Source organism: Siniperca chuatsi, linkage group LG17 (genome assembly GCF_020085105.1).
Source record: "Siniperca chuatsi isolate FFG_IHB_CAS linkage group LG17, ASM2008510v1, whole genome shotgun sequence".
Taxonomy (NCBI): Eukaryota; Metazoa; Chordata; class Actinopteri; order Centrarchiformes; family Sinipercidae; genus Siniperca; species Siniperca chuatsi.
In genome coordinates this window covers 24,564,537-24,580,574 of record NC_058058.1, presented here as the reverse complement: position 1 = coordinate 24,580,574, position 16,038 = coordinate 24,564,537, and the positions used below count along the sequence as shown (strand labels likewise).

At 41.9% G+C, this 16,038-nt stretch overlaps 1 protein-coding gene across 1 annotated transcript in view; it reads right to left on the bottom strand.

Annotated features, from left to right (window-relative positions):
• Positions 1 to 16,038, bottom strand: part of LOC122864960 (ubiquitin-conjugating enzyme E2 E2-like) — a 75,584-nt gene that overhangs the window by 56,640 nt on the left and 2,906 nt on the right. Inside the window, exon 3 of the mRNA XM_044172791.1 lies at positions 9,471 to 9,521. Coding sequence (XP_044028726.1) covers positions 9,471 to 9,521 — 51 coding nt within the window. The remainder of the gene's footprint in view (positions 1 to 9,470; positions 9,522 to 16,038) is intronic.

Genomic DNA, 16,038 nt, shown 5'->3' with positions numbered 1-16,038 from the left:
TGCAGCTCTGTCAAATATCTGACAAAGCATTTATAGCAAAATGTTGGCTAGTCTTCTCACCAGTTAGTTTCATATACTGAACTTGGCGAGACTGCATTAAGACTGATTGTATGCCTTATAAAGAAAGAGTCAGGGTTTACTCATTAAATGATTGGGACTAAACTAAAGGGTCTCTCAGACATGTGTCAGAGTTCTCCCAGCCTGCATGCCTTTCTAATATTAGTGGATGTAAACCTTGCATGATACACTGGGGATTCCGGACAAACACAGGATATTTTATATATAAGACAGACAGACAGACAGGTAGAACTCTGGCCCTGAGGTCAAGACTGAGTTGCAAACTTTCAGCAACTGGAGATCAAAAACAGTACGAAGGAGCTACACTGGGGCAGATCACATTTGGTTGGAAAAAATTGAGATGAAGCGCTGCTGAAGCACGTAATGAAACTGAACACTGCCTTTTGCCTCAGCTGTGCTGTGGACACACAGAGGACAGCGAGTGCAGCATCGACTCTGTTCACAGCTGCTCAGAGCAGCTCAGCCCTGTAAGGCCTGTATCTGTACACAACACCAGTAATACGTACCGCTGTGCGTTTACTGAACACTTGGTTTTGACAGATACCCTTATTTTGGGTATTGGAATCTGTATCCGGGGAGAACAGACTGGATCGGTGCTTCCTAGTAACAGATTTGAAAATGTTTTTATGATGGGAAGTATGTTTGTTTGAGTTTCTGACTGAATTTTGGAGTGTATTTTATTTCACCACTGAATTGTCTTATCAGGACTCTCTTTAAAAGAGTCCTGCATCTTAATGCCTGTTTAAAAAATGGAATCTGATCGAATCTTTATGAGGAAAATAATGTTCACCATTATCGGCCCATTTAAACAACTTAAGTTATAAGTGATTCCAAACTGCTGATTTAAGTCGTTCCTCAGTAGTGGCTAACAATACCACTTTAATATAATAATCTCGAATGCTGTTTGGTAGACGCCTTACATTCTGTGCATAGAATGTGTTTCCATTGGTTCTGACCGTACACTCGGTTGGCTTTTGGATTTATCATCTCTGTAGTAAAAGCTCAATTTATATTGGCCTTACATTTATTGTGGCTGGAAAAGAGCTGACAGGCAGCACAGCTCAGGAGTCAATAACATCCTCCACTAATTTTTCCTCTGTCAATCACTGAGAGACTACTGAGGGCAAAGTGAGGGGAATGTAATTCATATTGTACATTTTACTGATAGCTTTAAATTTTGTCTTGTGGCAGCATTAGACATTTGAGCAGACTAGAAATCTTTGATGATACTGGTATAGGACTCGTGTTTATGGCTTTGATGTATTACAACTCTCATAACTGTAACAGCTGCTGAGAGACTGATGATTCTCACAAAACAGGGTTGTGAGAGAGATGTATGAGAGTCACTGCTGGGAACACTGTATACCTCACCGACAATAAAACATATTTTCTGCCTTTTACTAAAACAACAGTTGTCTGTTAAGGTCTTAATCCTGTAAAAAGCAGCGATGCAGAAACCGTGACTCCGAGTCAAACTACTTTCCACTGTCCAGCTGGCCAGACCAAGACCAGAAAACCAGAGGAAATCTCCTGTACATTCCTATGTGCTGCAATGACCAGATGTGGCTTTTGGACAAAAATGAATAGTGAATTAGATTTTTCTTTCAAACAAAAAGGAAACAAAATATCAGCTATCAGAGACTTCACAAGTTCACAAATATTGATTTTTTTTTTCTTGTGATGCTGGCTTCACCACATAACAGTTATTGCATATTACATGCTTTCGATAATCATCATCCTCAACAAAAAAGGCATTCAACACAATGGGAAAGAATCCTGTTTTTGGCAACCATAGAACATTATGATTGCCTAAATTGAGAACATTTGTTTGCAGTGACTAAACCAACGGTGTGTAAGAAAGTATAAATAATATGTAATTTGTAAAGAGTATATGTAGAGGAAAAGTCCGCTAGCCGAAAGGCATATTGATGCATTGTAAAATGCCATAGGCTTAAGCTAACAATTGTGACTAGCAAAAAACAATTGTTTGGTCTTAAACCTTGCCAGTTATGTATTCTCACTGAATCTTCGAAGCCCCAAAAATTTATTTGGGATAGCCATAACACACCCCCCCCCCCCAGCAGATTTATGGCAAGTGGGTCAGAAATCTACTTGCCCAAACTCAATATTTACTTGCCCCTATACAAATAGTTTTATTTATTAGCGGTTATCAAATAACAACAAAAACTGAAGTTAATTGTCATGTTTAATCTTTATAAATTAAGTAAATGAATCCGAACAAGGCCAGTGTGCCATAGATGCAAAGCAACAAACATTATTGCATACCAAAAATGGTTTGACAACCCCCCTCCTTCTCCCCAGAGATGGACTCCTTAACTGTGAGTGACACTACTATTCTTATTGCTGCTCTTATCGGTTTGGTTACTCATCGGTTCTTTTTCATTGCTAAATAATTGCTTTTTAAAAAATAGATTATTTTAACAAAAGAATAAATTCAGAACAGGATTGGAATTGAATATCCATCCATCCATCCATTTTCTACCGCTTGGTCCCGTTAGGGGTCGCGGGTGACTGGAGCCTATCCCAGTGACTTTGGGCCTTAGGCAGGGTACACCCTGGACAGTGGCCAACTCGTCGCAGGGCTAACACAGACACAGACAAGGACAGACAACCATTCACTCTCACATTCATTCAATACGGGCAATTTAGAGTTATCAATTAACCTACACATGCATGTCTTTGGACGGTGGGAGGAAGCCGGAGAACCCGGAGAGAACCCACGGTAACACGGGGAGGACATGCAGACTCCACCCAGAGAGATTATCCTTATTGGGAGGCAGGAGCTTTAGCCGCTCTGCCACCGTGCACCCCAAGGAATTGAATATTTTAAATATAAATAAATATTGTTTCCAGAGCACCAACAGTATTTACAACAGCAAAGTCACTATATAAACTCAATAATATCTCACTGGAAACTAATCTAAAATACTGAGTCTGTGTCCTTCATTCTTTTTAAACTTCAGTCAGTATCAGTCCCTCCTCCTGTCCTCTGTCCTCCTCCCTCTGCTGCCGCTGTGATTCACTGCAGGTAAGTTACCTGGTAGAGGGAGGAGGGGCTGGCTGGCTGAAGTTTACCAAATTTGCCAAATGAGTTTGTCAAATGTTAACATTCGGTGCAAACTAAGATAAACAGTTAGACTACATACAAACAGCTTTGGTTTGAGCTTGTTTGTAACAATTCGCTATTAGCCGAGCTAGCTCACTGTGCTTGTGTAAAACATATGAGAGACTGCAGACAGAGCAGATTACATGTTCACATGCTTGTTGAACAGGTGTATCGATAAAGTATTGCTTTGTACTCACAAAGGTTTTATTGCACGTACTTACAGCAACGAGCGTAGTGGTTGTCAGCGTAGTTGTTGTCTCCACCGCGGCCTGTCTGATCTGTTGACCGCTGAGCTCGGTGTGTGTGTGGAGGAGCTCAGCCCGACACAGACAGCAGGAGAGGCTGCAGCGAGCGTGATATTACTATGGTCTTTAATGATTTAGCATTTTACGTGCCCCGGACAATCAGGCAATCCTTATGGTTGAGCCCTGCTAATATACAAGAGCTTTGTGTAGGCTGCAGTGTGTACTGTACTGAATGGGAACTTGTAGGTGACAAGGTAACGCACTGGTGGTGGTGATGGTGGTGGTGGGGTATGTCAATAAGGGCCCAACAGCAAAGTTTTACCCCAGGCAAAGGCCCAGGTCCCCTCACAGATGAATCCTGCCTTCTGTGCAAGAAACATAGTGCTGCATTATTTTCTATGACCAACCAGTGATGTTAATACAAACATGAAGCGCTTCTTCATGTTGCAACATGCAAGTCAACTGTCAGTCAGCATGAATGTAAAGTGATGCAAGAAAAGAGGAAATTAATGTTGTTAAACTGTTAAACCAGTCACTTTAAAAATAAGTAATCACACTCAGGGTTTACCCCAGGAAAGGACACATCTTGGCTCTTTATCAATTTAGTTAGTAGATAACTGCCTAAACAACTGTCACACTCATTAAATATATGCCATTTGCTTATAGCTCCTCTGCACAACTTTACTGGATGGTTAAAGTTCTATTTCATAAAAATAGTATTTATATGTATGATGTTGGCAGAAGTGGTCTTTGTTTTAGGCGAGGTGGCCCACCGCTGCTTTAAAACACTTAAAGGCAGAATTGATACTAATACAGCAAAGCAAGGGTTGCTTGCACAGGCAAATTTAAATGTTGCAATTTTGATACTGTTCATGATTTAAACTGCTTTGAAAAAAGTGCAATTTCAATAATCAGAAAATTAATCAGCAACTATTTTGATGATCAATTAATTGTTAGTCATTTTTCAAGCAAAATAATACCACCTATTTGATGGTTTCAACTTCTCAAAAGTGAGAATTTACTGCTTTCCCTTGTGATAAATGATAGTACATTGAATATTTCTGGGTTTTGGACTGTTGGTCAGACAAAACAAGACATATGAAGATGACATCACCCTGGACTCTAGGTAAATGTGATGTGCATTTTTCACTATTTTCTGACGATTTACAGAGTTTACAGAATATCAATCGATTGGACCAAAAAAAATTAATAGAGAAACTAATTGGCAGATTCATCAGTAATGAATGCAATCCTTATTCAATAGATTTAATTGTGCAGCCCTAGTGTTAATCCACTATGTTACTCTTGTCGAATGTTATTCTTGTCTCTGAAACAGCATTAAGACATTTAAAGCCTACACTGAACATTAGTGGCTCTTTAAGGAACTGACATTGCTGAGCTGAGATCAGTTATTTAGTAAAAGACCAATGTCAGCTGAATACATCAGTCTAGCCCCATGGTGTAACACTGCTAAGTGTATTTCACCGTTTTCAGCTTTGGATAATAGAATGAAATATGGCAAACATTAGCTGACACAGGACATCAATACTCTTGCTTAGTTCTAGTCACTTGCTGAGGAATAAGTTTTGTCATTCATGTAATTTCATGAAATGAATGAAGAACGTTTATTTCCATCCACCTAAATGACAAATGATTCACAGTGTGTCTGCCTGTTTTGACAGCTGGATGGAGATCACCATAGTAAAGCTGAGCTAAGCGTCTATCATCCTCCTTTAGGAAAGCAAACCAGCGCTTCATGGCAGATGATGAAAGCCGAGTTGTGTTTGAGTCAATCATATCTCCAACCTGATAGTCATGGATGAATTTACATTTCTCTCATTCAACCCATTCTGCAATGATACTTTCTTCTGCCTTATTGCTTTCAGAGAGAGAGAGAGAGAGAGAGAGAGAGAGAGAGAGAGAGAGAGAGAGAGAGAGAGAGAGAGATAGAGAGAGAGAGAGAGAGCATGAATGATAGTGAGAGAGACTGTGGCCAATTCCCCCTTGGAATCCACACATTGTTTCCCCTCAGCCGATGGGGGATTCTTATCAAAACGCTGCCAGGACTATCATGAAAGGATATGGTAATTATGGAAAACACACACACAGAGCCAGGAAGGCCAACCAAGCACCAGGCTAATATAATGTGTCTGGTGTGGGGGCTATTTACATACCCTTCCAGAGCGCTTGTCACATTCAATTAATTACTCTCTGGCAGGGTGACAAAGATGATTAAAAAGAATGATGAAAAATATTTCCTCATATGGCTCCAAAAAAATCAGCTAAGTCCTTTTAAAATGAAGCCAAATGATCTCTAAAACACGGCATGCTGTCTTAGTAAAAGTTAAAGGGTGTTTTCTTTTTATTCCCAAGAGTGATTCCAGTACCATTCCTTCTATTGAGGAAGGGAATGCAGAAAATGAGCCAGAGAGGATGTTTGTAGGAGCGGCTGTGATCATGAGCTGATCTGCTTTATTCTGGCAGGGAAAAAAATAAATGAAAAAAGAAGAGCTGAAGCCTGTGGGGTAATGAGCTGCATCACAGCGTCCGTTCATAACCCCTCACATCTGATGTCTTTCAGCGAACACAGCCTATTTAACACTGTCAGATCAATTAGTAGGTGAAGAAAGGGCTGGGGAGATGTGGAGCCTTTTGTTCAAACAGGCACTGTGTGCGAGGAGGTACAGTACGGTTTAAGGGAATTTATCTCGGCAGAAGGTTTTAATGTTCACAATGTGCGATTGTGCTTCGCTTATCGCACAAAAGAACAGGCTGAAACGGGATTGTTGTGGTGAAACATGTAGGCTGAATCAAACACCGGGGATGTGACAACCTTGTGGGGGGATTGGGAGCTGTTAGAGTGAGGCAAATACCCCAAGGGGCATATGAATACAGAAATCTACATTTCAAGTAGTGCCGTGCCTTCACTGGCTCGTAACTCTGCCTGTCGATGAAATACGCTTGAGCAGCCTGAGCCTAATTTTTCACTTATGTGTGAGGACTCCTGACTGCAGCCGAGCTCAATCCTTTCGTCACGAGGGCTCCTTTCAGCGTGGACATTCTTCAAGGAAGCCTCCCTTTACACAAAAATGTCATTTTCTATACAAATGTCTGCCCATGAAATGTCTTTTTCCCCCTTTGCTGTTTGGCCCTCTGTCAGGAAACATAATGGCTTGCTTCAGCCAGATTATCCATGTCTTTGAGATCGGAGAGCCGACAAACAGACTGCGACGTGCCGAGGAGATCTCTCCAACTGTGACAGATAGTGCCTTCATATAAACGGGTTATTTTCTGTCATTCCTCACCTGCTAAAAACACTGTGGCTGTGCATTTACACTGCAAGCAGCGTGGTCGAGGAATTGCTCTGTTGTGACAGGTGAGAGGCTCAGCCTCCATTTCTTTAGCTGTCTGCAGACACAGACTTTTCAACAGGGAAACAGATTTTTTGATGCCTTTTAAATGTTACACCCTTTTGATGAGTTAACAGAATGGGCCAGTTTATAATCCATGCAAACAACGGATGCAGCTGTTTTCTCGAGAGGTTTATTCGTACAGTCTTCCCAAAAAGCTTGCAAAATTGTTGCAATGAGCCCCTAGTCCATTTCACAGTGTCCGGGTGGAATTATTGTTCAGAAAATTAGATCACACTGGTAAAGAGGCAAGGCAGAACAGAATTCTGATTGGATATTGATGGCTGATGACTGTTAAGCGAGATTGTCAGATAGACCTGACCCCATTAAAAACTCCAAATCAGGTCTCAGGTCAGTTTTGGGCTGGGTATCATTTAAATTTAGAGATGATCTTTCCCGATACTGATTCCAACACCTCAACTCAGGGCATCTGGCAACACGAGTAACGATCCAACACCTGTGGTGTTTGTTTTCACAAATGCTTTACCATATACCTCATTGTATGGAATCCTTTGGGATCATTTCTATGTAAGGTAACATGAGGCCAGAGATGGCTGTGGCACTGAAAGGCCAGCAGCCTGACAGATTTTAGTCAGTCTTTGCCAGACTAATATCAGAAACACAATGGAAAAACAGTTTTCACGGAGGCTCCATGAGATTGTATTTCCCCTGATGACCATAGCTCTCTACGTCCATAGTGAAACCAGAAAGCTCACGGGTAAACTGGTGGCCTTGATTCATCATCAGAGAGTGACTGACATGTAAACGCTTTAAAAACAAAAGTGCTGGCAGTGTAGACTGTCCTTCAGGGCTGGTTCGGGCTTGTGTCCAGTTGCTGTCGTGTCTGTTTGGCCTTGGGTCTGTGCATTTTTTAAACGGACGGGTCCAGGGTCTCAGGTTTGGGTAAGATAGGCAGGGATCAGTAGGGATTAACTATTCCAATCTGTCGGAGCGGTATCAGCCCAGACACTGACCTTATTAGGTGGATCAAGTATCAGCCAGACATGATGATGTTCTACTCTGTTCATTTGCAGCAGTGAGCATTAAACTACTTCTAACTCATCCATTTCTGCAAATGCCATCCATCCATTTTCTACCGCTTGGTCCCGTTAGGGGTCGCGGGTGACTGGAGCCTATCCCAGTGACTTTGGGCCTTAGGCAGGGTACACCCTGGACAGTGGCCAACTCGTCGCAGGGCTAACACAGACACAGACAAGGACAGACAACCATTCACTCTCACATTCATTCAATACGGGCAATTTAGAGTTATCAATTAACCTACACATGCATGTCTTTGGACGGTGGGAGGAAGCCGGAGAACCCGGAGAGAACCCACGGTAACACGGGAGGACATGCAGACTCACCCCCAGAGAGATTGTGTGATGTTGGTCTGGTCCGGGAATCGATCCCACGAACCCACGATCTCCTTATTGGGAGGCAGGAGCTTTAGCCGCTCTGCCACCGTGCACCCCCCATTTTTTTTTCTGCAAATGTTCCACCAGAAATCTTTTTATTTTATTGAGACAAAACAATCTTATAAACTGTCTAACAATATATACTTCTGTTTATAGTAATGCCATCTGTATATAATGTCCATAGTACTGCTCTATCCTGCATTTATGCACACACTTTATATCCTGCACTTGCTTATTGCACATCTGGTTAGACCTAAACTGCATTTTGTTGCCTTGTACTTGTATATGTGTAATGACAATAAAGTTGAATCTAAATCTAAATAAGCCTAAAAGGTATGATGGTGTATGAATGTCTCCACTTATAGTTAATAAGTTATGTGAAGTTACGGTCTCATGTTAACTATATAAGACTGATCCCAATACGTTTCTCACAGTGAGGTTTATAGATTTTAAATTTGGGAAAAAGAGCACTGAGTTGAGGTATTTGGATTGCTATTGGAAGAGAAAACACTGGATCGGTGCATCCCTATTTTTGAGTGACTAAACCCAGCTGTGGCCAACATTTCTCAGCCTACAAGCCCGGGAGCATCCATGCCTCACTAAGTTTCCGTGCTTTCTCAGCGCTACAGGAAATGCCTGGACTTCAGTGACTTGCTGCTCACAGTTAAAGACTGCAAGATCACACCTCCACCTTCCCCTCGCCCTCGGACACTGCTCCCAAAAGTCATCAGTTTGAGAAGAATACCAAACGCTGACTCAATGAAACCCCCACACAATGAAAGCTCTTACTCAGATCTTGATTGGCAGGAGCGTATGGCACCTGTCTTTCCTCTGACTCGGGAGGAAAATAAACCATGCAAACCAGTCGAGCCACAGCACTTTCCCACCCTTAGGGAGTGTGAGCAAGCACAACACTGTTGCTACAGTGATCCTAATGGTAAACACTGCCAATCAGGTCAATCGCACACACATTTCTTTACTGATTCATGCTTCAGACAAGGTCCATTCACTAAGCTTCAGCCTGGGCAAACAGTGGTGCCAATATGGCACAATAATCTACCTATGCCATTCATGTGACTCACTGAACCGGCACAATCCATTCACACAGGCTCATACACACTCGCACACACACAAAAATGCCTCAGGTGTCAGAGCAAATGGCCCTTTTAAAAACACACAACCAACAGGCTCCTACCTGCAGTTTGGCGGCGGGTCCAAGGTTATCTCTGCTAGCTCCTTCTGGATTCTGAAACGAGAGGAAGAGCTGTGTTATATTCACACTCTCCAACTCACACACACACACACACACACACACACAAAACACAGTTATATAAATTCTGCCTGAAAAATCAATCTGTAAGTGTACACACCGAATACCTCATTGATTTTCTAATGAGCTCCTGAGCGCTGTGACTAGATACAGGAATAAGTCCTGTCACACAAGATCAACACATAACACAAGATGCACGGCTGAATATGTCTTTTTTTTTTATTAAATCACATGACCATGAATTGATATTGATGTCAAAAGAGCATGCCGGATAAAAGAATCATATCTGATGCATCTGGGTGAATTAATTTTGCTGCTGATCAGGGTCCTGCCTCAGCCCTCACCCTTTCAGGAAGCTGTTGGGAGCATTTCCACGCTGGGCACATAAAAAAGGGTTTAATGAATAGACCATAGTGAGGTCAAATTTCTCCCTAGTTAAGTATTCATTATATAACAATGCCAGTGATTTGCCTACAAGGACCCAGTAGCCAGGTGTTATTCTTTACAATCACTCAGTCAGCTATAAATGCTGCTATTACTTTCTCTATGCAGACAGATCCACCTCTGCCTCATTTACAGACTTTTGCTTTTGATGCTCACAATGGAGCAACTCAAAAATGTTTCAAACTAGGTTTGTCACCATGGTCCCACAATGTTCCATAGACTGTAAGTAAAAGACCTATTATATCATATTATATACCTGTGTGTGTATATATATACACACACACACAGATGGGTGAGAAATTAAAGCATTAAACCATTCCTCCACAAGATCTTCCCTCATTTATCGATACAACCTTTATTTAAATCAGGTCATCTCATTGAGATCAAGAGAGACCTGATACAGCTGATAGAAAGAAAAACAAACATAGCCAGATGTAACAAAAGGACATACAGCATCAGAGACAGTCACAGACATCACTAAATAGATTTGATGAAAGTTTATATTATATAATTTGGTCTTATGGAGCTGGTGGTGGAGAGTATTGTCTTACACGTTGGTGCAAAATCTTCCATAGGCGTTCAACTGGGTTGAGATCTGGTGACTGTAAAGGCCGGAGCATTTTATTCACGTCATTTTCATCCTCACTAAACCGTTCAGTGAGCCCTGCTGCACAGAAGCATCTGCATTTGATGTGTTTCTCCACTCTTTTATTCAGGTTTTTCCTGTAATTTGTCCCCCGTCTGTGTGTATATATATATAATAGTATAAACAAATCTGGCAGCTGATTTATGTGTTGCACTCTAAAGCGCCGCTGCCATTACTGTGGTGGCAGAGTTCAACTAAACACATTTACACTGACAGTGGAAGCAGAGGTGTTTGGCTTAATCACAGATAGACGAAGGTAGTCTGTGTGAATGTGGAAGTTATTCAGTCTCAAAGCACTAGTCTGAAAATCAGTTATGACACAGGCTTTGGGGAAAAACATTAACATATTGCTTCTGTCCGTCCTCCACAGTCTGGATGTGAAAGTGCTGGGTGGAGTAGCTAATTAAACCCAGAAGGAATTACTTGCTAGCTTAAGATTTAAATCATCAACATCTTGCACTGTAATCAGAAGAATTACATCATTTAATAGAAATCTGAGACACCTGATACTGTAAAAGTGGAATGTCAGCCAGCTAATGTAGTACCCAGCTAGCATGCGATCAGCGGGGTAGCAGCTCACCATCAGCCCCATGTAGGCAGATTGCTCGGTCTCCTTTGTCGGCATGCCGCTCAGAATGCGATCAAAACACCAACATTTAACGGAGATTTATTAAAGTAAAATGTATTCCATGTAGCAGAGGCTTGTGGCACTTGATGACTACATTTTCAACATGTAAAAGCTTCTACAGGACCTCCTGTACAGTTTGGTACACAAAGTGTACTGCGTCCTTACAGTCTTGCGAGTCTGGACTCAGGAATTCAACTTGACTAGTTCAAACTCCCGCGGATACAAGTTAAAACACGGCATATTCGAGAACCACAGAGAGAATCTTTTTATTACCATTTTTTTCCTTTTCCGTTCCTCTTGCATGTCGTTTTCACGCTTCCCTGCTGCAGCTCTTAAAATGTTCAGGGATGCCATAAAAACAAAAAAAACGAAATAATTGACCACTTTTATTGATCATACTGTTGGTTCACTCAGCTGTTTGTTAGCTGGGACAGAACTATAATTTGTTATTGCGGGAGAGAGGGAGACGAAAGACAAGCAGTCGATGTTGACATGATATATTGTTTCAGCATTGACATAGCAATGAATGGGTGTGCAGCAGTCACACTGCAAAGCAATGTGAGGCTCGCTTATATTACACTACAACTCTTTTGATGCTTGAAAGAAGTGTCCTTTGTCAAACCTGTTAAAATGCTACTTGACTGTACACTGGAGAGAAACTCTACCGTATGTATCTGCAGAGTGGAAGAGTCATAGGGGATTATGGATGACAGGCTCACTGACATGCTGCACTTCCCATTTCTTTTCGAGGAAAACAGCATCTTTTGTCTGTCAAGTGTAATTATCTAAGGAAAAGTCTCAAATGTAAAAAGAGTTACATAAGAAGTACTTTTTCAAAATCACAGAATCATTTGCATCAAATTTCTCCAGAAGTTACTATCAAGTCCATATTTTCTCGCCACTACAAGCCTGTGGTTTAGGACTGTACTTCTGTCTACACATTTTGGAAAGATGGTAACTGTCAAAGCTATCAGGGAAAGATATTCCTTTGCAACCAATGATCTTGTACTTGATGATTCTGTTGTACAGTGGAATGCAAGGCGATGTAAACTGTTGACGGCTGGCTTGACAGCAACAATAGACAGGTTTCTCATTTACAATCGAGGGTGCGCACACAGCAGGCGAGTAGAAAACACAATGCCACAATGTCATGATAGCTTATATATGGACATTTTAAGTATTTAGAGAGAAATAATTACTTTAAAAAAAGGGGTGAATTTGTATGCAGCACTTTTTTTACTGCATGCCTCCCAGTTAGCAGACATCTGTCTGCTCTGGCTTTCTAACATGACACTTGTAATTCCAGTGAGAAATGGCAGCTACTAGCAGTAATAACAATAAGGTAGCTCTTGCAGATAGTGAGAAATGACCTGTGAGTCTGTCACAGACCCAAACGGGCAGCACAGGCCACAACCACAGAGTTATGGAACTGCTAGCCACATGAATCCCATGGATTGTATTTGAACAGAAATATGCACCAACCTTTGACAGTCCACCCTCTTCCACCTTCACTTGTCATCGCGTGCTTACTGTGTTTTGTCACTTATGTTAAAACTCAAATCACGGGGCGTCAGACAGTTTACTGGTTACCACATAAATGCACCTCCCTGGTTTGATTCTGGCTGGGTACCTTTGTTGCATGTTATTACCATCTCTCTCCTGTATCGCTGCCGTCTAACTGAAAAAAAAACAGCCTAAAGAAGAAGAAAAAAACAAAAAACTAATCTCACATCATTGGCTGTTAAAGGCCACCACTGGGTGGGTGGGAGTTTGGTAATGGCATAAGGGTTCACTGGATATACTGTGATTGAAATATATGTTGTCTGGTGTAGAAAATAAAAACAAACATAAGAGTACAAACTGCTGCCCCATGTTTGTGTGAGGTTTGTCAGTAAATGTAGGGGGAACAAAATCAGTAAGTGAAATATAAGGCCAGCTAAAGGAATATAGGTACAAAGATGTCAATTGCAACACATCATAAAAGAATACAATGGAGTGTACATCATAGGTTGATGATACAGAACAGGGTAAGAGTATCCAAGGGGGGGTTTTCCTTTAAACTCTCCACAGTGGGGAAATGACTCACTTGGGGAAGGAGGAAAAAAGAGACACATATTTGCAAAGGAGCCTGTAATACAATGTCCACGGTTATGGAGTCGTTCTCAGGGTGAGCGCTTGCTGTGTAATTTTATCTGCAGTATTTCCTGAGGTGGCACATTTTGCCGGGCTGAAGCCGGGGACCTGTTAGGGAGAGTGGTGCAATGAACAAGGCCAGGGGAATCCAAAGGGAAAAGCACTGATTATACTGCCAGTTCCTCATGCTCGTGCATGGCGTCTTTAACCAAACACTTGCTTTCTCTAACGTTCCACAGCTCATTGCATTTGATAATCCCTTGAGCCACTGCAGGCACTAAACTATTACATTCTGCATGCCTCGACAAATGCAAATAAGTCACTATCATCTGAGCGTAGTTTTTATGATGGAAAACACCAGCTTTGGCTTGTGTGCGGAGCAGCCGATGATTTATTACAGGAACTAGCACCGAGAAGCAACTAAATAACACTATGCCTGTCAACCTTCCTATAAAGTGGTAACCCTTGAGGTCCTTATTTTTTATGTTGTAGCCATCTATGGTGATAAGAAGTCATCACTGTATTTATTTCAGACTGTCTGCTGTGGCTGAAGTCAGAGGCATACAGTGTATCACTTCCTTTGTGCCACAGGACTTTCCCCCCAGGAAATACCTGGATATAATACAAGAGCTTTGATCAAAGTAGTCCTATAGACTAAGACTTACCGGACTTGACTATATGCTGGCCAGTGTGAGTAGATGGTTTAGATTTTGTTTTGTGCCATTGAAACAATACTGTCCAATTAATACTGTCCAAGATGTTTTTCCTAGGGTGGTAGGGGGAGGAGGACACTTGTTGCTCTCCCACATATGACTCTTAAGTTGTCAGTATGCTACATCCAAAGTGCATGTTGGATGGTCAAACAGCGTCTGAAAACCTGAGGTGAGAAAGGAGCCAGGATTTGAATTTCTCTCCCTGGCTCTCTTTTTTCCCCCCCATTCTTTACATAACTCTTTCTGTCACGTTTCATGCGAACAGCCGAGTGCAACACTATGAATGTCGTCCAGGAGAGACCGTCTGAAAATGTGCACTGTTATCCCCACTATTAAACGATATCGCGTCTTCCCCCTCTCGGCGATTTTTCACTCTGCCTTCGAGTGTGGCTGTTCGGAACAACTATTTAAAAACACTTTTGATGTTTGACTTGGTCAGACAACGCGTCGTACGAAACAGTTAGCGACCAAGAGCACAAGCAGAAAGTACATCACCAAGCTTCCAGCCAACACCTTAGTCACAACGACGAAGAATAAATTCTGTATTCTGCTGTAGCACTTTATGATGTGACTGGGCACAGGTGGTCATGCTCCTTTGGTTGCACTCAGGTGGCTGCACCCACCCTTCAAGGTTTGATTAGAATACACCCCATGGACTTGTATGATTTGAAAGTAAGAGAAGTTGAATTATGTGCTTTTATTTTGCCGACTTCTAGCAGGCTTGTTCATCTACCACCTATTGTCACTGCAGCTGCCAATAAGTGGCACAGTGTGGAGAATAACAACGTCTCTCACCAGCTCTGGTATCAGCATCAACACACAAGCTGAACTGCCGGCGCTGCTTGGCAAGCTCATTGGCCAATCAGATAACAACTGCTGTTGTTCCGTGCCGTCACCCCATGATGTCCAGTGCCAACCTGCCATGAACTGGTTATAAACTGAACGAGTGCTGTGTTACATCAGGGAACTGGGGAAAAACACCAGGGGCGCGTTTAAAGTGAAAACGTCTGGCATTGGTTTGCAACCTCTTTCTGAATGATGTGTTTAATCCCAACGGTGCACATGATTTTCCAACAGCCTTTAAGATCTGACCGGGCGAGTGGGGGGGGGGATCAAGTCAATATGTTGGTGGTAAAAACCCAACAGAGCAGTGACGTGTGTAAACACAACCGACTTCCAAACAGCTACCGACACATAATAGAGCACATGTTAGCGTAACTATAACGTATTTTAACCTTCACTTTCAGTGCTCTCTTAGAACTCCAACTGAGCTCATTCGCTGCTGCAGTAGTAACTAGTACTAAGTCTGGACAACAAGACATTCAATAAACAAAGAAAGAACTATTCAGTCACTATTTAGTAGCGTAGGTGTCTGGTGGGGCCTTCTTAGGAAAATGCCTGGAATGCACAGGAAGTGATGCTTTTATATCCAGTAGTTTGTTTGGGAGAATTAAATACATGAGTGGACATAGAAAATAATGTCACCCACAAGAAAATCAAACCTCATTAGCCCAGTAACTAATGACTATTTTCATTATCGATTCATTCCTGGACTGCTTTATCAATGAATCGATTAACTGTTAAGTAAACATCCCCATTAGAATTGCACAGAGCCCAAGGTGACATTCCCAAATGTCTTGTTTTGTCTTGACAGTCCAAAACACAGAAGTATTCAATGAACACTGATATAAAACAGAGAAAAGCAGCACATCCTTGCATTTGAGAAGCTGGAACCAAGGCCTGATAAATGACTATTTAACGATTTATCCGAATCGAATCGGTCATTTTCTGCTAACAATTAATCAACTAATACTTTCAGCACTGAGCCTCGTCCACAAAAAAAATGACAGCCTGCCTGCTTTGATTGACAGATGATCTCTGGGAAAAACCAGAACACAACACAGCAGTGAGTACATGGCACTAAAGATG